This window comes from Amia ocellicauda, chromosome 7 (genome assembly GCF_036373705.1).
Source record: "Amia ocellicauda isolate fAmiCal2 chromosome 7, fAmiCal2.hap1, whole genome shotgun sequence".
NCBI lineage: Eukaryota > Metazoa > Chordata > Actinopteri > Amiiformes > Amiidae > Amia > Amia ocellicauda.
In genome coordinates this window covers 436512-464480 of record NC_089856.1, presented here as the reverse complement: position 1 = coordinate 464480, position 27969 = coordinate 436512, and the positions used below count along the sequence as shown (strand labels likewise).

The 27969-nt window shown below is 51.1% G+C and overlaps 1 protein-coding gene and 1 pseudogene across 2 annotated transcripts; both read right to left on the bottom strand.

The window, feature by feature from the left end:
* Positions 1-7: 7 nt before the first annotated feature.
* On the bottom strand, positions 8-12814 carry prr36a (proline rich 36a). Of its 2 annotated transcripts, none has more exons than XM_066707730.1 (5): positions 12575-12814; positions 5771-6502; positions 4903-4984; positions 3976-4148; positions 8-3704 (listed from the first exon to the last, which is right to left on the bottom strand). In XM_066707730.1, exons 2-5 carry the CDS (start codon positions 6411-6413, stop codon positions 586-588), a joined length of 4017 nt encoding a protein of 1338 aa, XP_066563827.1. In that variant the 5' UTR covers positions 6414-6502; positions 12575-12814; the 3' UTR covers positions 8-585. The 2 variants fall into 2 exon arrangements, with proteins under 2 accessions (XP_066563827.1, XP_066563828.1); XM_066707731.1 differs by lacking the exon at positions 12575-12814 and adding an exon at positions 12067-12387.
* On the bottom strand, positions 9150-27912 carry LOC136753339 (tubulin alpha-8 chain-like; annotated as a pseudogene).
* Positions 27913-27969: the final 57 nt, after the last annotated feature.

Genomic DNA, 27969 nt, shown 5'->3' with positions numbered 1-27969 from the left:
GATGGCGTCATGTTAAATATCTAATCTTTATTCAAAGCTAATGTAAATTCTCAAACAATCAAAAAAAAATACAAATTAATCTTACACAATGAAGGCGAAGAGGGTGTGTGTAGAGGGGGGTTAGGGACAGATTTGTACAGATTATAATTTCAAAACAAATACAAAAGCTTCTCTCTCCGGTAAAAACAGCAGGATAAATACAGAAGGAAAAGAGTTCATACAATCCCTCTCTCTTTCCTCTTTTTTCCCCATCTTTTCTTTCAGTCACTTAAGAGCTTGTCAAACTGGGCGGACTGTCCATGCCTGGGGGAGCGGGGGTGTGTGTCGTGTTAATGAACGGAGACAGTTCTAGCAGTAGTAAGAGTAGTAATAATAGCTATTGCACATACAGGAGTTCAAGCCGTATAAAAATCAATGGAGATGGTCATAGTAATGCTGGGAGAATGGCACAGATACAATCATGGAACAATTATGGATCTTTCAGTCATTTCATCCCCATCTCTCTCTCTCTCTCTCTCTCCTCCCCCATCTTCCTCTCTGACCAGGAAACAAACGCACAACACTAAGACGCGAAGGAGCGCGGGTTTATACGTTACCTGCCAGCCCAATATCAGTCTTTTCGCAAACCGTTGAGTAGTAGGACGGCACGGGGTCGCCCTCCCCCCCGGAGGCCGGGGACGAGGACGAGTTTTCCTCGGCCGAGTCGGGAGGCGAGGAGGAGGACCCCCCCCTGCCAGCGCTCCCAGGGAAGTCTGGGTCGGAGCCGGCGCCCGGTTTCCCACACAGCATGTACTCCAGCTCCGGCCCACGCTCCCCAGGCGGCGGCACCCCCTGCAGGGCAGGGAGCAGAGGCAGGTCGTCCGGCACAGCCACACCCAAGGTCTTGCCCTCCCCCACAGCCAGGTTGAGCTCCTGGATGAGTGAGAGATCCTTGGCCTCCTCTGGCAGCTGCTCCTCGTTCTCCAGGGAGAAGATGCCGGGGCTCTTGCCGCAGCTGTCCGTGGTGGACTGGGCATTGGACACAGAGGTGCAGTCGAAGACGTAGGAGGCCGCCGAGTCAGCGTCCGCGTCCCCGTCTGCATCCCCCTCACCCGGCAGGCTCGTCTCCTCCGCCTCCTGGACGGAGGACAGGGCGGCGGCCGAGTTCGGGGAAGCGCGATTGGCCGGCGTCTCCCCAGGCCCCGCGGCCGCCCCAGTGCCCGGCTTCGTCTCGAACGCCAGGTTGTCGATTCCGTCGGCCTCGGGGTCGTTGATCTGCATCTCGCCCTCCGTGTCGCTCGCCTCTTCTTCCGAGGCGGCGGAGGATGAGGAGGACGAGGGGGCGGAGGCAGGCTCTGTGGGGGGGTCTCCTAGGATCTCATCGGCGGGCAGGGTCTCCGCCTCTTCCTCCCCTTCAACCCCCTCCTCTTCCTCCTCATCGTCTCCCTTCTCCAGGTGGATGCCCAGGTCCTGCTCCAGCTCGGGTGCGGCAGTCTGGGCCCGGGTCGGCTCGGGCACCGGCTCCTCCAGCTTGTCCTCGGAGCGGGACTCCACCCCTGAGCTGCTGTCGTAGTCCCTCAGCTCCTCCGGTGTGCTCGTCTCGCTGCTGCTGTGGGCAGCCAGCTCAGCGCCACTCAGCGTACTGGACTGGGACAGCCCGTGCTCGGGGAGGGGCCCGGGGGCAGAGGGGGAGAGGCAGGCGACAGTGGGGGCGGCGGGGGCAGAAGGGGAGGGAGAGAGGCAGGCAGCAGTCAGCGCAGTGGGCACCATTTCGTCCTTCGCATCGGCCCGCAGAGCACCCTGGGTGGCAGAGGAAGGCAAGTCGGGGAAGAAGCTGGGAGGTCCCGCTACACACTCCATGGGGGAGGACTCGGGTTCATGGGAGGGGGAGGGCAGATCAGCGCCCAGGCCGCGAGGGGGGGTGGCGGCAGCAACAGCACTGCTGTGCTCCAGCCATGCCTGCGCGGGCGACTGGGGGGGCGTGCCCGCAGGGGCGGAGCCCTGGGGCGGGTCTGTAAGGGTGGTGTCATCGTCCTCCAGGTCCCGCGGAGCCCAGGGCTGGGAGAAGGGGTTGCTGTGGGCCCAGGCCTGGGCAGGGGGGAGCGGGGGCGAGGCCGGGGGGCAGCGGTTCAGGTTGTCCACCGCCCGGTCGTCCTCAGCGAAGTCGTCCTCGTCCGCGTTGCCGTAGCTCTCCAGCCCACTCTCCGTCACGCCCTCGCTGGCCATCTCCACGTCCTCGTCGTCCTCCTCCTCCTCTTCCTCCCGCCTCCTCCTCGGGGCCTCCACCCTCTCCGAGCCCACATCCATGTCGCACACGTAGTCTCCTTCCTCCTCCTCGTCCTCCTCTCCATGAGCGGGGATCTCGGGCACAGTCTCTATGTCGGGTGACCCGGCAGACACACCCTCCCCCTCCGCACCCTTCAGGCTGGCGTCGCCCAGCTCGTCAATGCTCTCCGTGCCCTCCAGGAGCCCCGGGTCCGACTGCGGGGCGCTGAGCTCAGACAGGCCCGGCTGGCTGCAGCTCACATCCTCGGACTCGTCCACCTCCGAGGTGAGCGTGGCCCCCTGGGACTCGCTGAGCTCTACTGCTCGGCCCCCTGCGGCTCCGCCCGCCCCCGCCCCGTGTCCGAACCCCTCGTCTCCCTCCTCCTCCTCAGTGGGCTGCGTCTCGCTCATCTCCGAAACGGACACGGGCTGGCTGCCCTCCCTCCCTTCTTCCTCTTCCTCCTCCTCCTCTTCGTTGTCATCATTGATCTCTTCCTCTGCTTTCTCGATCTCTGCACGATGGCCTCCGGCTCCTCCCTCTTCCTCCTCTTCCTCAACGGGGGTCGGCAGGGAGGTCCTCAGCACCTCAGCTTCTCGCCTTGCTGGCGCCTCGGTCTCCCCAACTCCCTCCTCTTTCTCAAGCCCTTCCCAGGCTCTGGCCGGGCTCTCGGGGGTTACAGCAGGGGGGGTGGGGCTAGAGGGCTCCTCCTCTGCCAGGGGGGGCCTGCTCTCTGGTGTGAGGTCTGCAGGTGGGGGCGCCGTGGGCAAGGGTCCTGGGGCGGTTGGGGTCTCTGTATCCACTGCTCCCTCCGGCACCAGTGGTGGGGGGGGCGGGCCTGCGAGGGCAGGAGATGATGTAATCGCATCAATCTGAGGCGTGTCCATCTCTGGGGCCTGGGGGGCTTCCGGGGTCCGTGCTGGTTCGGCCTCAGGAGTCACATCGGCCGGGGTAGGGGTAACTGAGGGCAACTGAAGGTCTTCTGGGACATGGGCGGGTTCTGCTTCTGGTCCTGGGGCGACAGCAGCAGCATCGCCTGCGTCAGACTTTGCCAACTCCGTTTTCTGGGCCAGCTGCCCGCCGGCGCCCAGTGGCAGGACGGTCTGTGTGGGTTTGGGGGCGCGGCGCACTGGCATGGGGGCGCTGCTGCCCACCGGTTTGCGCGGACTGGGCGTGGTGGTCTTGGAGAGGGCGGCGCGGCCGGGGGGGGCACGGGGGCTGGCGGCGGAGGGGGGACAGGGCTTGGGGCGGGCCGGCTTGTCTGTGGTGCCGGTCTTGGTCCCGGCGGCCGTGGTGGCGGTGGTGGGACGTTTTGCCGGGTCAGCCGCAAGCCGGACCGCACCACCAGGTCGGGTCCGCTCCGGTTTGGCTGTCTTGGCTGGGGCGGTGGTGTTGGATTTAGTGATGGGGGCGGTGGCGGCAGCGGGTTTCCTGGGCACTGGCGCTGGCTTGCTGACGACATCTGGGGAGAGAGGAGGAGAAGGAGGAGGAGGAGGGGGCGGGGGAGGAGGGAGAGAAGGAGGTTACTACACATGCACTACACACCGGACACCAGTATTCCATCGCGGCTCTGGGATGGGGAGGGAGAGAACCCGATAAATTTAAATGAAACCCTGGTAAAGGCCGGACAGAGATCCTGTGGACTGGCAACAGGGAGAAGGGAGGACGGGGGGGAGGAGGAGGAGGAGAGCAAAGAGAGCAGGAGATGCCCAACACGATCCCTTGACCCGTACCTTTCTTGGCTGGGGCTGTGGCACTCTTGTTGGGCTGCAATGCTGCACTCCGGCCACCAGGGGCCGCCGCCGCACTGGGCCTGGAGGAGGGCGGCCGGCTGGAGGACGCCGTGGGCTTGGATGCAGCCGCAGTGGGAACAGAGCGTGGAGGGGCAGCTGTGCCAGTCGCAGGCCTGACAGAACAAAACAGACCGAGTCGCAATTCAGGGGCTGCATTATACACACAATGGTGTGAAGGTCGAGCATGGGGGGGCCATCCAGGAGGCGTGAAACAGACAGAGCAAAAGGAGGGGAAAACAGGGCAGGAGACGACGAGACAAGAATGATCTAGAATTAGAGAGGAGTGGAGGAATCTTACTGCTGGAGAAGAAGGGCGTTTTCTGGTTATATCAAATGAACTGATAAGCAGGATGTGACCTGACAGAGCGCAAGAACAAGCGAGAGACACGTAGGGAGGGAGGCAGGGAGAGTGCGAGAGGGACGGAGGGAGCGAGCGAGCAAGCGGGAGGGAGGCAGGGAGCGAGCGAGCGGGAGGCAGGATGCGAGAGAAAGGGATTCGCACACCTGGCTGTGGGGCTGCAGCACAAATCACTGTGGGGGGTGTAGAGTGAGCGCACAATACCGCCAGTGTGTTGGAGCAGCATCTGCATCGTGCAAATCCCATGAACATGCAGGACCCCCGTCAGATACAGATCTGTCAGACCCACACGCCTTACAGCGAATCCCTGGGAGGCACAGGTTTCATGTTTTCCACAACAGACACACATTCGCACACATCAGCAGCTGCCCGACATCTTGACGCACACTTCCCCCGGTACACTGCACTGTTTAACTGTCAAGGATCTAACTCCGCCCACTCCTGTCCTCATAGGATGGGAGAGGCGGGGAAGTCGGGCTGCCAGCCAGACCACACAATTGGCTGCTTACCTTGTCTTAGAAGCAGCTGGCCTCTCGGGTTTGGTCACGGCTGCAGTGTTTTTGGAAGGCACAGTGGAGCTGGGTCTGGGACCTGGGGAGAGAGAGGGGGATGAATATTGAGAGAGGGGTGAGGGGGAGGGAAAAACTGACAACTGCACAAGTGGGCGGGCAGGGGGGACAGGAAATGAGCAGCAGAGTGCAGGAGGAGCTGGAGAGACTTCACAGTCACACGGCTGATATCAATTACAGGCGACATTTAATGACTGCTGATGAGAGAGAGAGAGAGGGAGAGTGAGGAGAGGGAGCAGTGCACGTGAGCCCTGAGGAAGTGGGGGAGACAGAAATGAAACTGAGCAGAACAGAGTCCTCAGTCAGGCACCTCCAGGGTATAACTCACTTGCTGCTGCTGCTGCTGCTGCCGCCCCCTCCCCCTGCTCTGCCCTACCTTCCTCTCCCTGCCCAGAAGGCGAGTAGCGCCCAGCCTAGCCCCGCCCCTCCAGTCAGAGCCAATGCACCGGCAGCAAGCCGCCACACGACCCGCGCACTGCGCGCCGATCACCTGTGTCATGTGTTTTACACGCAGAGCCTCAACACTAGTGACTGATTAATGTATCCGATTGCAAAGGGAGAAAAATAAGAACCGCAGGAGCAGCTGCATGTTCCGATGAACACGCGCAGGGAGTGAACTATTGAACGAGTTCGCAGGCGCCCAAGTGCAGTAAACGAGGCCTGTAGCGCAGGCTCTGAGGGAGAGAGAGAGAGGCAAGGATAGGGCCCGAGCCAGAGAGAGAGGGAGAGATGAGGAGTCTGGACCTGCTCTGGGAGACGGGGGCGGGGCGGTGTCACACACAAACATTTGCCATCACACTGGACCTACCGGCAGTGTTGGGCCGCACCCTGGCAGTGTTGGTGACTCCAGGCACCTTCCGGCTGGGCTGGGCCGCTGCCACCCCAGTCTTCACCCCATTGGTCCCGGGTGCGGGAGCCGAGGCGGGGCGGGGGGCTCCCACGGGCTTCCTGTCGGCTGCCTTGGCGGCAGTGCCGGCCGGGGAGGCGGGTGCACTGCTGCCAGGTCTCTTGGTGGCCGTGGAGGCGGCGGAGGGCTTCTTCTTCTCCAACGCAGTGGGGTTGGCTTTCTTGGTGGCCACCCCGTTGGACAGAGGCTTCTGGACCCCGTTCAGGGTGCGGCTCTGGGCTGTGCCAGGTCGGGAGGCTGCGGCCGTCTTCCCCACAGTGGTACCGGGCTTCGGTTTGGCGGGACCTGCGGCCGGGCCTTTTGTCTTGGCTTTAGGGGTGGCGGGCTTGCTGTTCCCCTCCTTGGCCTCAGAGGGCACCGTCTCTGTTGCAGTCGGCTGCTGTGCGACAACTGGCTGCTCCGAGGGGGGCGGGGTCTCTGCCTTTGGAGGCTGCTCCCCTACAGGTGCTGTCTTGTCGACAGGCCCCGCCTCCTCGATGACAGGCCCCGCCTCCAGAACGTCTGTAGGTTGCATAGCTGCCGTGGCAACCCCATCCGGCTTCATCTCCCCCAGCAGCTCCGGCGTCGTCGGTCACTGGGCTGGTCACGGGTGGGTCCGGGATGTAAGCCTCGTGCTGCGGACGGCTGGCTGGCCTGCAGAGGGAGAGGAGACGGGGAGTGAGTGATCAAGGAGGGGGGACGTATCACAGGGCCGGCAGCAGGTCCAGGACCGCCCCTCAGCGCAGTGACCTCTCGCCTCGCTGTTTATCCCTCTGCACCACACTGTACTGCACTACACAATATACCCTATATAGGCCCCCCCTACTGTTTATCCTCTCCCTACCCCCCCAACACAGACAACCATCTTCATCAAACGGCAATGAATAAGAAACAAAACACACCCCCCCGCACACATTACACTCCACTGAAAACAAGCAAAACAGATGCAAGAACCACAGACTTCAGTAAAAACCCAAAGCTCGTGATCCAACACCTACAACAACCCCACTTGGAATAAACAGAGACGGGGTGTGGGTGCCTGTCTGGACAAGGTGTGCCATTCCTGCAGGAGGTCAGTGCTGTAACCTGTCTGAGGAGAGTGTACTGTGTACTGCGCTCACAGGCTTCAGGGGAGAGCGAGAGCGCGAGCGCGCGCCACTGTATCTCAGGCAGCACTGAAGCGTAACTTTGTTCTCCTGCACCACGGCGTCAACACATGTAACCAGTTTGTCAGGATGAGTCAGCGCTGGCTCCAGTTTGGGCCCTTCCCTATACTACACTATACTATACTGTAGTCGCACAGAACTGCTCCAGTCCGGGCCCTACCCTATACTATAGTCCACATTATCAGACCCCTATAAAGTGTAGGCAAACACTGAAGCACTGCCCTGATCAGAGAGCAGTAAGTCATGACTGGTTGGCATTTCTTCTGTATCTGCATCGCGGTCACACTGCGGGGCGAGATCCCAGCACACCCCCGCTCATGCACCGCCCACATCAGATCGCCAACGGAGCCGATAACATTCCCCGCCAGCTGAAGGAAACACCGGCGCAGGTGCTGCTTCAGTGCGGAGGAGCCAGCCTGGCACTACATGGCTTCGAGCTGCAGCACCGCGCATTGTGAGGGCATCCGATTTTGCTCGACACGCACGCCACCTGCCCCTCTGTAATCAGGTCACCCGCATCTCCCCTCTCCTCCCCAGCTCAAATCTCTCCCATCTCCTCCTGCCCTGGTTAGCCGTGTTTGGAGCCGGCTGAGGTGGGGGACAGCGAGAGCGAGAGACGCAAAGACAAGACATTCAATTTCATGGTCAAATTAGATGCACACTGCAGAAATGCCAGGACAACAAAGTCCCCAGTACAGTGTTGACAAACTCTCCCCTCTCCGCCATGCTGATCAACACAGCTCCCATTGTGTGCCGGTCAGCCAGTCAGTCTGGGAGCTGTAGATGCGCAGGGTGGCAGGAATTTAGGGAACGGATGGAACGCCGATTGGGGGGGGTTGGTGGGGCAGGTGTCTGGCAATGTCTGCAGCTGGGGTGGGGGGGAAGAACATCTGATACCATCGCCATCAACACAGCCGGCAGACACACTGGAGGAGATGGGGAGCAACACACTGTCACTGATGAGGAGCAGGCAGGAGAGGAAGACAGGATGGGGAAGGATTGTGGGAGAGCAGAGAGGGGAGGGAGGAGAGAAAGGAAAGGGAATTGAACGGTCATTAAAAAATGACAAGAGCGAGAGAGAAAGGGAGGGGGAGGCGTGTGCACTACGCTGCAGTCTGTCCATACAAGGCTGTGTTGCACAAGCGAGAGAGAGAGAGAAACACACACAAGACTGCAGACCTGAACACAAGTCCACTTAAATATATACACAAATCCATCCGGGGAGGGGGGGCTGATCAAAACATCCTGCGAGACCCCAGAGCAGCTGCTGCCTGCACCCCCCACTGAGTCTTACAGCTACCCCTACTGTAACAGCACTATTCTACTGCACTGTTACTACAGCCCCTACTGTAACAGCACTATTCTACTGCACTGTTACTACAGCCCCTACTGTAACAGCACTATTCTACTGCACTGTTACTACAGCCCCTACTGTAACAGCACTATTCTACTGCACTGTTACTACAGCCCCTACTGTAACAGCACTATTCTACTGCACTGTTACTACAGCCCCTACTGTAACAGCACTATTCTACTGCACTGTTACTACAGCCCCTACTGTAACTAACCCCTCTACAGTGACAGTGTAGCTAATGAAAGTTACATAACAGCCTGCAGAGAGCGAGAGAGAGAGATGAAGAGCTCCCCCCCTGCAGAATCACAGAGCGCGAGAGATTGTAATCTGAAAGAGTGAAATTCCTCAACACCCTCGGCCTCGGAGGAGAATCGGTCCACAGCCGATGAAACAAACAGACAACAGCATTCCTAAACGCGAGGGACAGAGGGGAACTGAAGGTCAGGTCTGATTTGTTTGTTTTGCTACTGTGCCAGTTCAGCCGCCACCTCCACCACAACAGCCATGAGGTCACAGTACAGGAATGTCGCGGTATGTGCCCCCCTCGGCCACCCAACACAGTCCCCCCCCCCCCCACTCACACAGTCGTGCGTCACCACAGCACCGGGCTCCGGCAGACTGTCCCCGAGTGAGAGAGTGACAGAGAGAGAGAGGGGGGAAGGGGGGATTAAAGAAAGGTGGGTCGTTAGCTGTGCACAAACGCTGACACTAATCTGGAGCGAGAGGCCGGTCGATGAGGGCCGCCCCACAGCAGCAGAGAGCGCTGGCCCTCGGTCTTGGGTCAGGGGCCCAGGGGGGTCTGGAGGGATGGAGCGTCAGAGCAGAGGACCCCACCCACCACTGAGAGCGAGTGTTTGTAAACAGAGGGATTAGTGCCCAGTGAGTGAGCAGACTGCCTGAGAGGGGTTGGGACACGGCTACACACACACACAGACACCCCCCCGTCGCCTCAACACACAGGACACGGTATGGAGGGGTAATCACAGCGTGCCACTAGACCTGGTCACAGATGCCCGCTGAACCTTCTGGAGTCTGCCCTTCCTTATTGCCTGTGTCGAGTTCGATATTTCACCTGTTACACAGCTGGTGACCTTCGCACCCAGCCACTTCACCGAGATCTCAATCACACCGCGCCGGGGTCAAAGGGTGGCCAGCAGGGGCCGGAACAATAGCGACCGACACGCACAGACAGATGGGCGGGTGGGGGGACCAGGACACAGGCAGAGATGAAGGAGAGGAGAGGGAGCGAAAAGGAATGAGAGAAAGGCTATAAGGGCCAACAAAAAAAATAAATGTAGAACAAGGGGGGGGGGGCAAGGAGTGAGAAGGAAACAAGAGATAGAGGAAGAAAGAAGGGTAATGAGAGATGGAGACAGTGAGCACCCTCCGACACCTCAGCTGTGCTGTCCCACTGTGGCGAGACAGAAGACCCATTGGAGACGCAACCTGCTCACAGGACAGTCGGTGTAAAGGGGTCTCTGTGCACCCCACCTTCTCTCTCGCAGTGTGCGTCTCCGTCTCTCACTCCAGCACCATCGGCCCATTTGCCCCCTGGCTCTGACGTGGTGCGGCAGGTCGGCCGCCCCCTCGCCCTGCGGTGTCATATCAGCCGGGCAGGTCTGCGGTCACGGCAGGAAGTCCTCTGTGTGTGGCGCCTCATCTCTACCGCTCCGCCCTGGTCAATGCTGGTGGGCCCTGGCAGGGTGCTCTTGACCCGGGTCTAAACACTCTGCCCCCAGTGTGCGTCACTTTCAAACGGACAACAACCGGAACCCGGGCCAGTGTGCCAGGGGCCTCTGTCTCACTCAATTGAAAAACCTTTATTGGCTAGACAGCACTGCCACCACAGCGACAGACAGCACGGCGGGGAACGAGACCGCAAAATGTCCCTCTCCGCCCCCCAACAGCACTGACAGACAGTTTCACAACACAGAGCGGGATTAAATCAATATAAATTTAACACACAGCCTCAGCTCACACCCGTCTACAGGAGAGCGGTGCTCCACACTGCACGGCAAAGCTCAGCGCCACAACAGAGGGTGTGGTACACAACAGCACAACACCGTACTGCTGTACAGACCCTGGGGATGCAGGACAGTACAGCGCAACACACAACATCACAGCCTGTAGCACAAGGCAGTGTGACACTAGAACAGAACAGAGGAGCAGTGCAACAGCGCAGTGAATACACACGGTTGTCAACCACAATAGTGAAATGCATAACAAGGTCCAGACAAACCGCCTGTCCCCAGAGCGCACAGCGGTGGGCAGCACAACACTGCGGGACAGGAGGGACACCGAGAGGCGGTTCTGCCCCGGCCCGCACCGCACCGGGGACACGCCCAGAGACACTAGAGCATCTGTTCGGAGCCAACAGGACCGAGGCGGCCCGCCCGCAAACTCACAGAGGGAGAGGAGCGCAAACGAGATGCGGAGACATTTGGAGCGACGTGTAAGAGACCAGGATGAGGATATGAGCCCAATTAAAAACAAACGCCATCTCAAAACTGCATGTGGAGACTTCAGTGACATCATCACAAACCGCACAGTGACATCATACCAAACCGCACAGTGACCAGAGGGTCCGGCGACCGCTCCCAGCCCCCTCCTCCTCCTCCTCCCTGTATTAAATTATTCGCCATCGATTTCCTTGTGCAAACCGCCTTCGGCAACAGAAGCGAGCGCCTGTGTCCATTTCCATTTATGCGCCACTGCGTAACCAGCCAGCTATGCACTGCCCCCCCAGTCTCAGTACCCCCAGTCTGTGCCAGTGTGAGCGCGTCCTCTGTGCTCAGCCCGGCCTTTGTGTAGAGGCGTCTGGACTTTCTCTCCAGGACCATGAGAGGGTTAACCGTCACGCAGGCCTGTACTGCGTGTGAGGATGCGGCGCTGCGGTGCCCGCCCCTCCCGCAATCTCTCTGGGGTCTCCCTGGCATCGGTCGGTGCCCATGAGCCCCAGCCTCGGCGCACAGATACACGGACAATGAGCCGCCGCTCCGGCCGCAGGGTGGCTCTGTGTCGCCGTGCGAGAAGCGCGTCCAGTGTATCCAGTGCCACGGGTTCCTCCCATTGCTCACGCACTTGTCTGCCTTATAATTAAACCTTCAGCGCATATTTGCCCGCATGTCATCCAGGGCCGGACACTTGCCCCCGGCATCATGTGCGCCTCACCATTTCAGACGTCGCCTTGTAAAAACAGCCAATATGGAGCTTCGTAGATTATATATATATATATATATATATATATATATATATTCTCGGTATATAACTACGAATCATATATATTATTTTTTTTGCAAATGCAAACTGCGTGAACGGATGCATTCCCGCAGCTAAATTACCCCCAGCTGGGCACAGACCCTCCCGGGCAGGACAATGGAGAGAAACAGAAAGAGCTTCAGACACGACCCCCGTCGGAGACCAACACACCGGACTGGCAGACCAGCCCTCCCGGCTGCGGGGTTCATTATTATGTGTGTGTGTGTGTGTACATACCTCTCCTCTTTGTAGACAAATCCATAAAACACCAGCTGACATGATCATCGATACACAGCTACACCCACACTACAACACCCCACAGACAATCACTTCATCCTACAAGGAAAAGTATATTCTCTCCGATAAGAGTAAAATGACTGCGAGGTGCATCTTATTTTTATATATATATATATATATATATATACACACACACACCCCACCTGAGGAGCAGCGGGGCTGCCGTGCGCAGTCACCGGCCCGGCGCAGAACTGGGGCGCTGAGGCAGTTCTGCGCTTCCCAGCAGCGCCGATACGAGCTCCACCAGCTTTGTCATCATGAAACCCCATGGCCGTCGCCTCCAGCCCGCCCCCCCACACAGGGAGCATTTGCCTAGATTTCCATTCCCGGGCCGGCTGCACACAGAGGATTATAAAGGCGTCACACGGAGCGGGGAGGGAAGCGGCCGGGCCACCCGAGACACGGGCCGACGCGCTTCTCTCTCCCAGTTGGGTTTTAGTGGCTCAAACACATCCAGCAGCACTTGGGTCTTGGCGTGGGGGAGACACGGGCAGAAGACGGGCTACACCCTGCCATGCCCAGCCCAGCCCAGCCCAGCCCCCTCCCAGATCTAAACTACCCGTGGAAACCATTGTAGCTCCACCGGTTAACAATAAAACCAAGTTTAAGCAGCGCCCCTCCCAGCGCGCTGCCGAACAAAGGGGCGCTTACCTGCGCTGGACGGGACGCGCCGGGCTCTCTGCGCCGGGCTGGCGGTGGGGAGAGAACGGTGCAGCGGCAGGCAGCGAGGGCAGGTCCGGTGTGTCGGTGGCGCTGGCTGTGCTGTGGCCGTGCCGTGTCTGCCAGCCTGCAGAGCTGCTTCTCACACAAAAGCGGCCGCGGACGGTCTGTGGGCTCCGGGCGTCGCTGCGATACCAACTCGGGCTCAGCTGGCCTGACGCGCCTGCGCACTAGCGATGGGGCCGGGATGCGTGTCGGGGGGGGGGGGGGTTGGGTTAGGGAATTACCAAGCCAAAGCGCGCGCACGGAGGGGGGTGGAAATTGAAAGGAGGGAAAAGGGAAGAGAAAAGAAAAGACGCGTCTGCCGCCGACCAATCCCTCCCTCTCTCTTTCTCTCCCACATCCAATCACCGCCCGAGCGGAGATTTATTTTCAACAGGGATGATGTCATCCTCAGAGACACCGCCACCCCCCTTCTCACGCTGTTTCTCACTCCAGCTACACCCCCCCGGCCTCGCCTCGCCATCTATCCACAACACAATAGCGCACAGCAACCGCGCTGCACAATGGGCGCTCCACGCCGGGCCCGAGTGGGGCGGACACTTCACACTGAGAGAGAGAGAGAGAGAGAGAGAGAGAGATGGGGGGGGGCACACTTTTAAACCTCTCGTGTTTATTTTACTCTTATAGGTATTGCATGTGTGTGTGTATTTATTCTTGTATATATTTGAGTGCTTCTGCCCTGTGGGTGCTTTGGCAATTCAGACAGTTTCAAATTAATCAAAGTGAACTGAGTTGGGAAGGGAGTGATGGGGAGGAGGGAGAGAGAGAGAGAGGAAGAGAGGGAAACACCCAGAGAGTCAAGAGAAGTAAAATAAAAAAGAGTTAGAGAAATAGAAGAGCAATAGTAATAGCAATAATTCCTAACTCGGACGTGTGTATTCCGGTGCTGGATGACGTGTGTGTGTGAATCGCTGTGTCTGGATGATGGAGTCGTGAATGAGCTGTGACACTGAGAACCCTCCCTCCCTCCCTCTCAGGTCCAAATCCAATGAGAGAAAAAAGCTCGACTGTCACGACTGTGGCTCGGGAACGGGGTGCTGGTTCAGGTACGTGTAGCCGGTGCATCTTCAGGAATTTCACAGATACTGACACACGTTTACAAAACCTTGTGCAGAGATTGTCTCCCCGTCTCTGCCTTCCCCACACAATCACAGCAGCCTCTTATTGTTCCCTGTTGCCATGGGGGATTGAAAGTTTTCCCAGTGGCCTCAGCTCAAGGCCCCCCGGCCCCCCATCCCCCATCCCAGACTCCTCTGCCCCCACTCCACACACACCTGCCACGCCCGCTCTCTCTTTCTCCCCTGCCAAACGAACGTACCGTCGCAAAAGTGCCTTGCAGCTCTCCAGCGATGAGGATGACGATGATGAAGACTCATGCGAGAGTAATTGTAGACGTTTCCCCTCAGATGCAGCTGCACCAACCTCAGAGAGGAGGGGGGGAGAGGGAGGATAAGAGCCAAGAAGGGAGAGAGAAAGAGCGAGAGAGAGCCAAGGAATGAGAGAGAGATTCAACCCGTCCAAATTACAAAGTTATAAATCAAGTTAAGTTGCATTAATACATGGAGTTACTGCTGGCCCAGCGTCGAGAAACAGGAAATGAGAGAGAAAGAGAGAGAGAGAGAGGACAAAACTGCAGGGTGAATCAATGAGAAAATATGAGACAAAAGGAAGGTGAAATGGAGAGAGGATTGGTCATGCCAATAAAGCACTTTGAATTTGAATCTGAGAGAGGAAGAGAGAGGCGCAGGGAAGGAGAGCAACAAAGACAGAAAGACGGAGATAGACACATTCTCTCTCTCATATATATATATATATATATATATATATATATAGAGAGAGAGAGAGAGAGAGAGGCTTCAGTCTTTTACTGTGCAAAACAAAAGCTGTCACAATGTCGGCTATGGAGTGAAAAATGCCAGAAATGTCTGTGAAACAGCTGAACAGACACATGGGCAACAGACACATTGTGTATTGTTTGGAAATCTGTCAGGGAGAGAGGGAGGGAGAGAGAGAGAGAGAGAGAGAGGGGAAGGAGCAAGGACAGAGGGCCAGAGGGACACAGAGTTTGGAGACAGAGGGAGAGGGGGATGGGAGTGGACCGGTTGTGGTGATATTTGGGTTGTGGGAGGGTGGGGGGTTGGGGTCCAGCCCTGCTGGGGCTCTCAGTTGGGGTTTAAGGCAGCAATGGTGCAGATAAGTTTTCAGTTTATTTTACAGTGCGCCAAACCAAAAACACAAACAGAAATCCACACACCTCCTGAGCCCGGCTAGACGGCTGCACAGATCCCTCACTGCGCGGAGAACTGAATAAAGACAAGACACCCGACGTCGTGATCGTAGTGCACAAGCAAATCTCCCTCGTTCTTCTCGTCTCCTGCCTCCCTGCAGCAGGACTGGCTGCTGCCCTGTCTTATAGACGCCATTCACGGGGAAGAAGCGAGTCAGGTGCTCTTCCCATCAATAAAGCAAATTGAATTGAACTGAGAGAGGCTGAGAGACGGAGGGAGAGAGAGAGGGGCTAAGAGACAGATGGAGGGAGAGATGCTGAGAGACGGATGGAGGGAGGGATGGATGGAGGGAGAGCAGTATTGGGGCGATTGGGGGACGTGCAGGAGGGGGAGGGTGCTTGGCACAGCTCTGTGATTTCCAACAGACACAACAATGACAGGAAGTTTTTGCGAACACAGGCCAGGGCAGAGACAGGAAGAGTCGCCCCCGCTGCACTCCAGCCGCGGCTGTTTGTGAGCACGGGTGGGGTGGTGGGGCCACGCTGCTGGGGCAGGAGCCCGTCGTATGCAGCTGGGGCCCCTCGGCCTCACCGCACACACGGCTGACGGACTTTAGAATAACCCCCGCCTGGAGAAAAGGAGAAGCAGAGGTGATTCATGAAGAGAAGGGAAAGAAAGGTAGAGGCAGGAGGCACACTGAAATATGCCTTGCATATTTAATTTGGGAATAAAACAAATAGTTTAAAATAATAAATATGTTTTTGATTGTTTTCTGTGGTCACTGAGAGACAGGAGAGGTGGTGTAGTGTGGTATAAACACAGTAAAGTGCTTTGTGGTGTACTGTGGTATATTGTGTTTCGTTTAATTGTACTCCTTCATTACAGTGGTGGGATCCTGTCATATCAAGCAAATGGCTGTTTCTTTAACTGCAGTAAAAACAACTGCATACTATGGAGGGTAAAAGGAGTTAAAAGGAGATTTTTAAAAGGTGTTTTATTCATACATTATTCATGCCATACCCTTCTGTGTCTGCAGCCAGATTACGCCCCCGGGCCATAGTTTGGGTGTCCCAGATTTAAAAACATTATTTGGCAACTATACGGCAGTAGGGATAAATATATAAATTTAAAAAAAAGCTTTTTTAAAGCATTATTTTGACCACTATACTATACTATATCCATGCCAAAATGATAAATAAAGAAATGTTGAAATTATACCGAAATGTATACATTTATGTAATCATTAATTTATTTAACTGTTTAATCGTTTATTTTTTTATTTAAACATGTATGTATTTCAACATTATTATTTATTTACAATATTTACTACACTCACCTAAAGGATTATTAGGAACACCTGTTCAATTTCTCATTAATGCAATTATCTAACCAACCAATCACATGGCAGTTGCTTCAATGCATTTAGGGGTGTGGTCCTGGTCAAGACAATCTCCTGAACTCCAAACTGAATGTCTGAATGGGAAAGAAAGGTGATTTAAGCAATTTTGAGCGTGGCATGGTTGTTGGTGCCAGACGGGCCAGTCTGAGTATTTCACAATCTGCTCAGTTACTGGGATTTTCACGCACAACCATTTCTAGGGTTTACAAAGAATGGTGTGAAAAGGGAAAAACATCCAGTATGCGGCAGTCCTGTGGGCGAAAATGCCTTGTTGATGCTAGAGGTCAGAGGAGAATGGGCCGACTGATTCAAGCTGATAGAAGAGCAACTTTGACTGAAATAACCACTCGTTACAACCGAGGTATGCAGCAAAGCATTTGTGAAGCCACAACACGTACAACCTTGAGGCGGATGGGCTACAACAGCAGAAGACCCCACCGGGTACCACTCATCTCCACTACAAATAGGAAAAAGAGGCTACAATTTGCACAAGCTCACCAAAATTGGACAGTTGAAGACTGGAAAAATGTTGCCTGGTCTGATGAGTCTCGATTTCTGTTGAGACATTCAGATGGTTGAGTCAGAATTTGGCATAAACAGAATGAGAACAAGGATCCATCATGCCTTGTTACCACTGTGCAGGCTGGTGGTGGTGGTGTAATGGTGTGGGGGATGTTTTCTTGGCACACTTTAGGCCCCTTAGTGCCAATTGGGCATCGTTTAAATGCCATGGCCTACCTGAGCATTGTTTCTGACCATGTCCATCCCTTTATGACCACCATGTACCCATCCTCTGATGGCTACTTCCAGCAGGATAATGCACCATGTCACAAAGGTCGAATCATTTCAAATTGGTTTCTTGAACATGACAATGAGTTCACTGTACTAAACTGGCCCCCACAGTCACCAGATCTCAACCCAATAGAGCATCTTTGGGATGTGGTGGAACGGGAGCTTCGCGCCCTGGATGTGCATCCCACAAATCTCCATCAACTGCAAGATGCTATCCTATCAATATGGGCCAACATTTCTAAAGAATGCTTTCAGCACCTTGTTGAATCAATGCCACGTAGAATTAAGGCAGTTCTGAAGGCGAAAGGGGGTCAAACACAGTATTAGTATGGTGTTCCTAATAATCCTTTAGGTGAGTGTATATTACAGCAGCACAAATACAAAACCTGAAATATTTAAACATTATTTAGGCCACTATACGGCAGCAGAGAGTCAAAACCTGACTTTTAAGGATTATTTTGTCCACTAAATCTCTTCTTGTTGTGACGTCACCTTCGGCGATTATCGGCTGTCTTTGCGAGCAGCAACGCATTATGGGAAATGTTCGCCAGAAACGTCCGTATAGCAAAGATCCTGGGTGAAACTATACGGACTTTTCTGGTGAATATTTCCCATAATGCCTCGTTGATTACGAAGAGAGCCGAGAGCCGCCGAAGGTGACGTCACAACAAAATTCTTAGCAAAGCCAAGTTGCGGTATGATTGATAGAAATATGGCGGATTCCTGGCTGATTTATTATAGTTGGCGCCGGTACAAGTCCTTACACAGCACCGCGCTGGAGTGTGTCACTCGCACCTGCGACCCGGTGTGTGAGGAGCCTCCAGGAGGGGAACCGAGCCTGGGCTGCACACAGGACAGGGTGCCGACCCGCCACAGAGCAGAGCGGTGTCATCAATCAGGGCTACATTAATAACAGCAGTTTATAATGTTCCTGTAGAGCAATTGGTCCTCCCAGGTTAGAGCTCAGCTCAGGCAGAGCGCTGTTCCCGCCTCCTCTCCGCGCTCATCTGTGCCAATCTGTGCCAATCTGTGCCAATCCCACCTGCCTGGAATTCATTTCCCAGCGGCAATCGCTACTGCACTCGAAGCTGCGGGACTACACTGGAAGAGTGGTTATAATAATAGTACATGTTAAACGAAAGCTTACAAATCTAAATAGAAGACAAGTTCGTTTCCCAATTTTCTTTTAATTTCTTTATAACGTACCAAACAATCAAGTACATTTCAGCAGCTCACGGATGATGCATTTAATGAATAAGCTAATTAAGAAGAAGAATAAAAATAATGTCAAAATACTGTAATATTTCATGCAGTGATGTGTGGTCTTTCTCTAAAACAAAGACCTTAAAGTTAGGATATACATATATATATAGTTTTTAAAATATACAGACAGTATAACCTTTCAAAATTGGTACATATATTTATGTGTACATCACCATGGTAAAAAAAGAAGGATTATGCACACATAAATATACAACATCGTCATTTATAGAAATTTGGCCGAATACAAAACAGCATTTCATCTATTTAATTAACATTATAGTACAGTTAAATCGAGAAAACTATGTGGATGATTTTAATTAAATAAATGTTTACACCATTAGTTTCATGTATTACATACAGTGAGGGAAAAAAAGTATTTGATCCCCTGCTGATTTTGTACGTTTGCCCACTGACAAAGAAATTATCAGTCTATAATTTTAATGGTAGGTGTATTTTAACAGTGAGAGACAGAATTACAACAAAAAAATCCAGAAAAACGCATTTCAAAAAAGTTAGACATTGATTTGCATGTTAATGAGGGAAATAAGTATTTGATCCCCTATCAATCAGCAAGATTTCTGGCTCCCAGGTGTCTTTTATACAGGTAACGAGCTGAGACTCTCTTAAAGGGAGAGCTCCTAATCTCAGCTCGTTACCTGTATAAAAGACACCTGTCCACAGAAGCAATCAATCAATCAGATTCCAAACTCTCCACCATGGCCAAGACCAAAGAGCTGTCCAAGGATGTCAGGGACAAGATTGTAGACCTACACAAGGCTGGAATGGGCTACAAGACCATCGCCAAGCAGCTTGGTGAGAAGGTGACAACAGTTGGTGCGATTATTCGCAAATGGAAGAAACACAAAATAACTGTCAGTCTCCCTCGGTCTGGGGCTCCATGCAAGATCTCACCTCGTGGAGTTTCAATGATCATGAGAACGGTGAGGAATCAGCCCAGAACTACACAGGAGGATCTTGTTAATGATCTCAAGGCAGCTGGGACCATAGTCACCAAGAAAATGTATGTTATACATTCAATTATAAGTTATAGTTCAATTGGCTAAAGCTACTGACACTGTAAAACCTTTTTGATGTTAAAATGCTAAGAAATAACTCATGCAGTCCACTGATAAATAACACCCCTGTGCTCAGGAGAAGTATGATGCACAATTGTGTGCTTTAATCTGTGAAGCACTCTGGGGCGACTTCGCCAAGTGCAACACACCCCGTGTCAAAACAACAAGCCTTTACAAACACGGGGAAAACACCTGTATCAAAACCAGAGGAACAATGAACCTCTCTATCACCAGGAAATCCCTTTATTCTGGCCACTCTGGTCGCCCGCTGGCCGGCCTCTCTGCGACTGCTGGCGGCTGACATGATTTTATTTATATAAATATCTAGCAGATTGTTAGCACTCCAAATGTGTTAGAATAGCAAACGCATCAGAGCCTCGGACTCACCACAGAGAACAGCCTCACACTGTGCGTGAGGTCTACCCCTACTACTCACACACGCCAATCCTGTCTGAAGGCCCATCTCTTCTCCATGGCCTACCAGTGTGCATAAGGGCAGCTATGTTATGTTATGTCATGTGTATAGTGTTAGTTTTGTATGTGTTGCTTTATGTGCTTGTTTTTTATTGTATCTATTGTGTAGCATTTGATGTGTTTAAATGTGCTCTATAAATAAATGTGATTTGATTTTAATTTGATTTACTGTGTCCTTTATTTAAAAAGAATATAATGCAGGAGACTATTGCACTCAAGCTGTAAAAAGCAGAAGGTTTAACAATCTTAAAGTCATAATAAGTCTGTCAGTTCTAGATACATTTGCTTTAAAATCACTTCTCACAGGTACTTCTCACCCAAACTGTAAGAAAGCATTCCCAACAACCACCGCAACAGGAAAGAAAACTAATATAAAGCTTTTATACAATTGTGAACCGTTAAAAGTGTTGAACACACAGCAGGGTCAGTGCAGCTGCTCTGTGTCCAGATCAATACAGCGCCTTCCCTGCCCTGATCCGGCACAAGCCCCTCTTCCCACCGAGGACCCGGCTGGAGAGCCCTGGGGATGGGAATCGCGGTTCTTCTTCTTCAGTTCAGTGCGAAGGTCGGGAAGGTGCCAGTGCAGCCCCACATGAACGGACCCAATAGCAGAGCCGTGTCTTCCGAGTCTCCAGCTCTCTGGGAACTGAAAGAAAGACGGCACTGGACTATTCGGGTCTTTCCGTTCCCGACCCCCAGCGGCGCTCCGCACTGGCCCCACTCAAATCAAGCAAGACTGAGCTTGTCTTGGCGGACGCACACGCCCCTCAATGACAGGGCGGGCGAGGGGGCAGCGGGCGGGCCGGTGATCACAAGAAGAATTGTGACGCGTCCGTTCCTTCCGGTCTCTTACAACATTCCATCGAACTGATTCGTTCGTTCGCAAACTGCCGTCACTGGCGAGCCCAGGCCATAGAGATCTACAGCGGCCCGCCTATATTCGCTCTATGAGGGGCAGTATGTAAGCCGGGGGCCATATTGCTCAGGGACAAGTGCCTTGAACGCAACAGATACAAAATATGTGTTTCTTGTTATTTAAACTCTTGTTAATGACTGTAAAATCGTATAACTACAAAAATTACATGGAAACCGTTAACAAATTAAAAACATGCTATCATTGAAATTACTATATCATCTGATAAACTGTAGCCAAAATTGGATTTCAGTTCTAGTACATGAAAATATGCCTTGTTGTACTTGCCACCATCATACACTGTTATGATTTTACACTATCAGACATAAATCATTTTTGATTTCATACTCACAATGTGACACAGACACAAACACACCTGTAGGCTATTCTAAATAAGATTACAAAGTGTGATTTAACTAAATAAAATTAGATCCAATTTGCTTTGCCATTAATTTAATTTAACCTGTGCTTTATCTTCCACTGGCACTGGAGTAGTATTATTGTAGTTACTTTGATTAGGTCTGAAGTCATCACACTTTGTCTTATTTACAGCCTACTGTAAAAATACTGTTAAAATACTGTATGTAGGCCTATACAACTGTATCACGCACACAAATACATTCAAGCACTTGTGAGGTGCATTGTCAAAGCTTTTCCAGCAGCTCACAGCTTTGGTTAACTAAACCTTCTCATGTACATTGCACACTTCTCTGCACATACGATAATCTCACCACACTAGATTAGATGTTATTGTGCTGTAACACCCAACATGTTTCATGAGAGCCCATGTAGACTTGGCATTGTGTGGTTACCTGGCTTAGGCCAATAAAAATCAGTCACAATTATTGAACACCAGTGTACAGTAACTTCAGTTTCAGTTAAAGCTTTAGTGACTGCAAACAAAATAAGTGCAACAATACTTTCCTTTAGTATCAGTCCATGTACGTCCAATGGGCAAATGTGAAATAAGCGCTTTACTGTTAATCCATGTACCTTCAATATGCTCACTTCGATCAAAACATCATGATAATTCTTCTGAACAACCCAGTTCCTGTAACTGTGGCTTAGAAGTTATGGACTCTCCCTCCACTGTAAACACTGCATTAGTATCTGCTGCTCTCTGCTATTGAAGGAATTCCACATTATAGTAATGGAATACAAACCCAAACCATCCACATGTCAAAAACGGTCACTCCAGCCAGCAGCTCGGTCTGAAGTTCTGCAACACGAAGGATCTCCAGTACCAGCACACAGTGAATCCAGACAGTCGTAGAAGAACCACCCAGACTAGCTTTCATTGTTCAAAACCCAGAATGAAAAGTAGGCAAAGTAGGAGATTAAAAATGCAGACCATAGAACACTGCAGATCTTTGTTTCACAGAACATAACAGAACAATAAGGAACGAGGAACAATGACACTGTACAGAAGCACCAGTGGATGAAGGCGGGCTTGGCATACATCAGGCTGAACTTGTGGTCCAGGCGGGCCCAGGCCTCGGCGATGGCAGTGGTGTTGCTCAGCAGGCACACGGCCCTCTGCACCTTGGTCAGGTCACTGCTGGGCACCACGGTGGGGGGCTGGTGGTTCATGCCCACCTTGAAGCCAGTGGGACACCAGTCCACAAACTGGATGGTGCGCCTGGTCTTGATGGTGGCGATGTCAGAGTTGACGTCCTTGGGCACCACGTCTCCGTGGTACAGCAGACAGCAGGCCATGTACTTGCCGTGACGGGGGTCACACGTCACCACCTGGTTGACTGGCTCAAGCAGGCGTTGGTGATGTTGGCCACAGGTAGCTTCCCTGGATAACTTCTCAGCAGAGATCACCGGGGCGTAGGTGACCAGGGGAAGTGGATACGGGGGTAGGGCACCACGTTGGTCTGGAACTCCATCAGGTCCACATTCAGGGCACCATCGAAGCGCAGGGAGGCGGTGATAGAGGAGACGATCTGGCCATTTAGCCGGTTCAGGTTGGTGTAGGTGGGATGCTTGATGTCCAGGTTTCGGCGGCAGATGTCATAGAAGGCCTCCTGGCTGATCAGATGTGGTCAGTGTGGGGTTGTAGGGCTCCACCACATGTGGACACCTGGGGAGCTGGGGAGACCACAAACTGCAACTTTGATTTCTTGCCATAATCAGCAGAGAGACACTGACAGAGCCGGTACCACCATCGAAGCTGTGGAAGATGAGTTTGATACTTCTGTCATATCCGGGTTCGAATCCTGCTGTGGCCGCTCCATGAGCAGGTGCTGGGAGAATAACGTATCAATAAAGTTAGACTCCTCATACCCTATTAATCAGGACAATACATTTTTTTCCTATTATAGTCATCAATTTGTTATCATTGTGTTTTTGATTTGTTTCAGTATTTAGTGTTGTTAGGACAGGAAGTGTGTGTTTTCACATGTCAGTCATCCTGGGAAGGAGCTGGAGTGTGGATCCAGGTGCAGGGCTATCGGGGAAGAAGGGAAAACAGGGACAGGGACAGGAGCTTGGCAGACTAGATTACAGGGGAGATCCATAAATCATAATTAGGGAGGCAGGCTAGAGGTTGATCGAACAGAGCCACATACAGAATCCAAAATTCAAAGTCAAAAAGCCAGGCAGGGTCGAAACACAGAATTCAATAACACAGTAGACTGCTCAGAAACATAATCACAAGAGAAGTAGACTTCACAACAAGTGTTTGGAGACGGGGGTTTAAATACCAGGGCTAAAGAGGTGTGAGATAAGGGTCAGGTGCTTTGATTTGAATGAATGATTAGGAGAATCAGGAAAATAACTGAAAAGCTGGAGCAAGGGGGGCATCTAGTGGTGAGGTTGAAAACTGCAGGCCTGACAACAGTTAGGTCCATAAATATTTGGACAGTGACACAACTGTCGTCATTTTGTCTCTGTACGCCACCACATTGGATTTGAAAGGAAACAATCAAGATGTGCTTTAAGTGTAGACTTTCATCTTTCATGTGAGGGTAGTTACATCCAAATTGGGTGAACAGTGTAGGAATTACACCCATTGTTATATGTGGTCCCCTCAATTTTAGGGTCTCAACAGTATTTGGACAAACTAACATAATCATGAATTAAATTGTGAGTTTCAATACTTGGTTGCGAATCCTTTGCAGTCAATGACTGCCTGAAGTCTGAACCCATAGACATCACCAGATGCTGGGTTTCTTCCCTGGTGATGCTCTGAACATTCAACTTCACCTTAAAAAAGTCTGAAAGATGAAAGTCTGCACTTAAAGCACATCTTGATTGTTTCCTTTCAAATCCATTGTGGTGGCGTACAGAGACAAAATGACGACAGTTGTGTCACTGTCCACATATTTATGGACCTAATTGTATATATATATATATTTAAGTTGAAACTCAAGACAACTGTGTACGAAAACATATTTATGGCACAAAAATACGCTTGAACTTCTCAATATAAACAAAATAAGAGTAGCTCTTCTTTGTATTTATTTATTTAGACTTGGGGGAGCGGTTGACAACAGTGACATCCAGGACTGTAGTCTATCAGGATGCGCAGACAGAAGGAGGTGGGAGACCGTAAGACCGCAATGCTCCGCTGTAAGACCTCGGATCCAGGAGAGCTGTACACTCACCAGCTTGGCTGTTGTTCTACAGAGGAGCATTGTGCCATGCAAAACAGCTTTTCTAAGAGCACAGAATTTTCACTATGAATGAAAATACTCGCTTTGCTGTTTCTAAATGTTTCTCACTGAACTGAAGCGAAAAGCCACCAGCTTCTGTGTGGTCTGGAGAGAACAGCCTGTAAATACAGATCTGATACTGATTCGAAATGCCCAGGCAGCACACACAAACAGCCAACCACACACTGCAACAGGCCCTTCTCTGACAGGTAGCTGTGAGAGTCACCATAGTGTTAGTTACCACTTGTTCCGTGTAATTAAAAACTATATCACTCACCTCTTCTACTTTGTTTTGTGTATGCTAATTGTGATGTTTTAAGGACTGTGTAAAGATACTATACTATAGCCTTTTGGCCTTTTTACTACTGGCTTAGCAACTGACAAAAACAACAAATAATAGGAGAGGCTTCAGTGTAATTATGAAAAAAGGGATTTGTACCGGAACACACAGAACTCATTTTCTCTACTGCTTCTTCAATGCTTCTCTCCGGCAGGAACTGGGGCACCCCTATATATCGGCTTGCCCCACGTGTCTGCTGTAGGATACACAAGTTCCCACTTCCATGTCTTTTATAAAAAGACAAAAACTCCTTATTTTCTAGTCATGGTTTACAGATGGAAAAAGGAATCAAATTCTTAGTATGGAATAGGAATAGCATGTGATGTTCTTTTATTACTTTTATTTTATTAGTTAGATTCGTGTAAATCACACCCCAGTGCTTTTATAATAATACTGATGTTAAAATCCAATAAATAGAAAAAGAGGAATATCTCAGTACAAAAACTACAGTAGTTATCTTTCTAACCTATCTTTCTAACAGGTCTTATATACACTAGGCAATTTGTGACATATATTCATAAAACCTGGACGTGATGTGAAGTTGACCACCCCATTAACAGAATGTATAAATGTATATGATGTATAAATAAAATTAAAATAACACGAGCCATATAATTCACTGAAACTTTGAACATAAGTTTTATGTTTCAGTTCCTTGATAGTAAACAAGTTAAGGTTTTATGATTATGATGTCAAATGTCATTCAGTGACATTGATATGACATAGCTGATTGTAATGACTGCAGTGATGCCCCTGCATACATCTTTTCAATTTTTAACATGGTTGCACTGATTAACCGGTAAGGCTTTATTTGAATGCAGCTCTGTGTAGACTACATAATGCCTCGATAAAGCCTCCATAATATGTCATAACATGCATAACAGGAGCATATTTGTTCATAACACACTCCTAACATCTGTCACAACATTATGACAACACAGAGCTGCATTCAAATAAAGCGTTAACGATTAACCTTGCGTTCAACATAAATTCCATATTTTTGTCCTGTTTATTACTGTACTAATCTATGGTTATACCATGATTTACACTCACCTAAAGGATTATTAGGAACACCTGTTCAATTTCTCATTAATGCAATTATCTAACCAACCAATCACATGGCAGTTGCTTCAATGCATTTAGGGGTGTGGTCCTGGTCAAGACAATCTCCTGAACTCCAAACTGAATGTCTGAATGGGAAAGAAAGGTGATTTAAGCAATTTTGAGCATGGCATGGTTGTTGGTGCCAGACGGGTATTTCACAATCTGCTCAGTTACTGGCATTTTCACGCACAACCATTTCTAGGGTTTACAAAGAATGGTGTGAAAAGGGAAAAACATCCAGTATGCGGCAGTCCTGTGGGCGAAAATGCCTTGTTGATGCTAGAGGTCAGAGGAGAATGGGCCGACTGATTCAAGCTGATAGAAGAGCAACTTTGACTGAAATAACCACTCGTTACAACCGAGGTATGCAGCAAAGCATTTGTGAAGCCACAACACGTACAACCTTGAGGCGGATGGGCTACAACAGCAGAAGACCCCACCGGGTACCACTCATCTCCACTACAAATAGGAAAAAGAGGCTACAATTTGCACAAGCTCACCAAAATTGGACAGTTGAAGACTGGAAAAATGTTGCCTGGTCTGATGAGTCTCGATTTCTGTTGAGACATTCAGATGGTAGAGTCAGAATTTGGCGTAAACAGAATGAGAACATGGATCCATCATGCCTTGTTACCACTGTGCAGGCTGGTGGTGGTGGTGTAATGGTGTGGGGGATGTTTTCTTGGCACACTTTAGGCCCCTTAGTGCCAATTGGGTATCGTTTAAATGCCACGGCCTACCTGAGCATTGTTTCTGACCATGTCCATCCCTTTATGACCACCATGTACCCATCCTCTGATGGCTACTTCCAGCAGGATAATGCACCATGTCACAAAGGTCGAATCGTTTCAAATTGGTTTCTTGAACATGACAATGAGTTCACTGTACTAAACTGGCCCCCACAGTCACCAGATCTCAACCCAATAGAGCATCTTTGGGATGTGGTGGAACGGGAGCTTCGTGCCCTGGATGTGCATCCCACAAATCTCCATCAACTGCAAGATGCTATCCTATCAATATGGGCCAACATTTCTAAAGAATGCTTTCAGCACCTTGTTGAATCAATGCCACGTAGAATTAAGGCAGTTCTGAAGGCGAAAGGGGGTCAAACACAGTATTAGTATGGTGTGTGTATTTTAGTATATCTTTATAAAGCTTATTTTCACATAGTCCATACCATGTTAAATAGTATTATTATACTTAAAGCACATTGAAAGCCAGATAAAATACTATACATATTACAAAACCATGGTATTTGTGCAAGATTATGTCTACCTTTTCTGAGTTAAGACCAGATCATGTTAGATACATAGTTTTCTGGTATCAGGTTGCACTGCTGTTCAGATATATGCATACCGCTGCCTCCCCAACTGCCCGCACCCCAGCCCTGAAGGGTTCCAGCAGTCTTTGGTCCACCCATACACAAGTGTGCTATCATTTATCTTGACAAAAAGGTGTTAGTGTTGTAATATAGTGTGTCTAATCATGATCAACAATACAGAAACTTATTATGTGGTTTATATGCTTTCATTAGTCCCACATGCTTGTGGCCCTTATAATGCTGGAAAAGGTCAAAAATGTCAATTTCTGAAAATGCATTTCTGTTTTTGTGAAAAAACTTGGTAGTAGTGTCTTATAGTTTGTTTGATCATGATCAGCGATGCAGAAAATTATATTACAGTTTGTCTATTTTCATTTGATAGGCGTCACATACCTTTAGTCCTTATTGTCCATATTAAACATTTGTGCATCTAAGAAGTTCATACTAGGTGAAAATGAGGCTGAGGGTAAAGAGATACACAGCAACTCTGAAAGTCCTGAGATATACCACAGCAACGCACTCAGAAAGCGGTGTTCAGGCCTTCCAGGGGCCAATTGCGCTGACATGGTGCTGCTCCGTGCCAAAGCCAGTATCTGATCACAGCTTCCGTGGAGCACAAGACCCACGCACAACCGATAGGACCAAAGAGTTGCCTCTTTTGTCGGGGTGCAGCTTTGTGGGTTTACTCATTACCCATTCTACCACAGCTGTTGTAATTCAGCCTTACACATTTCAATTTCTCACTTGAAGCACG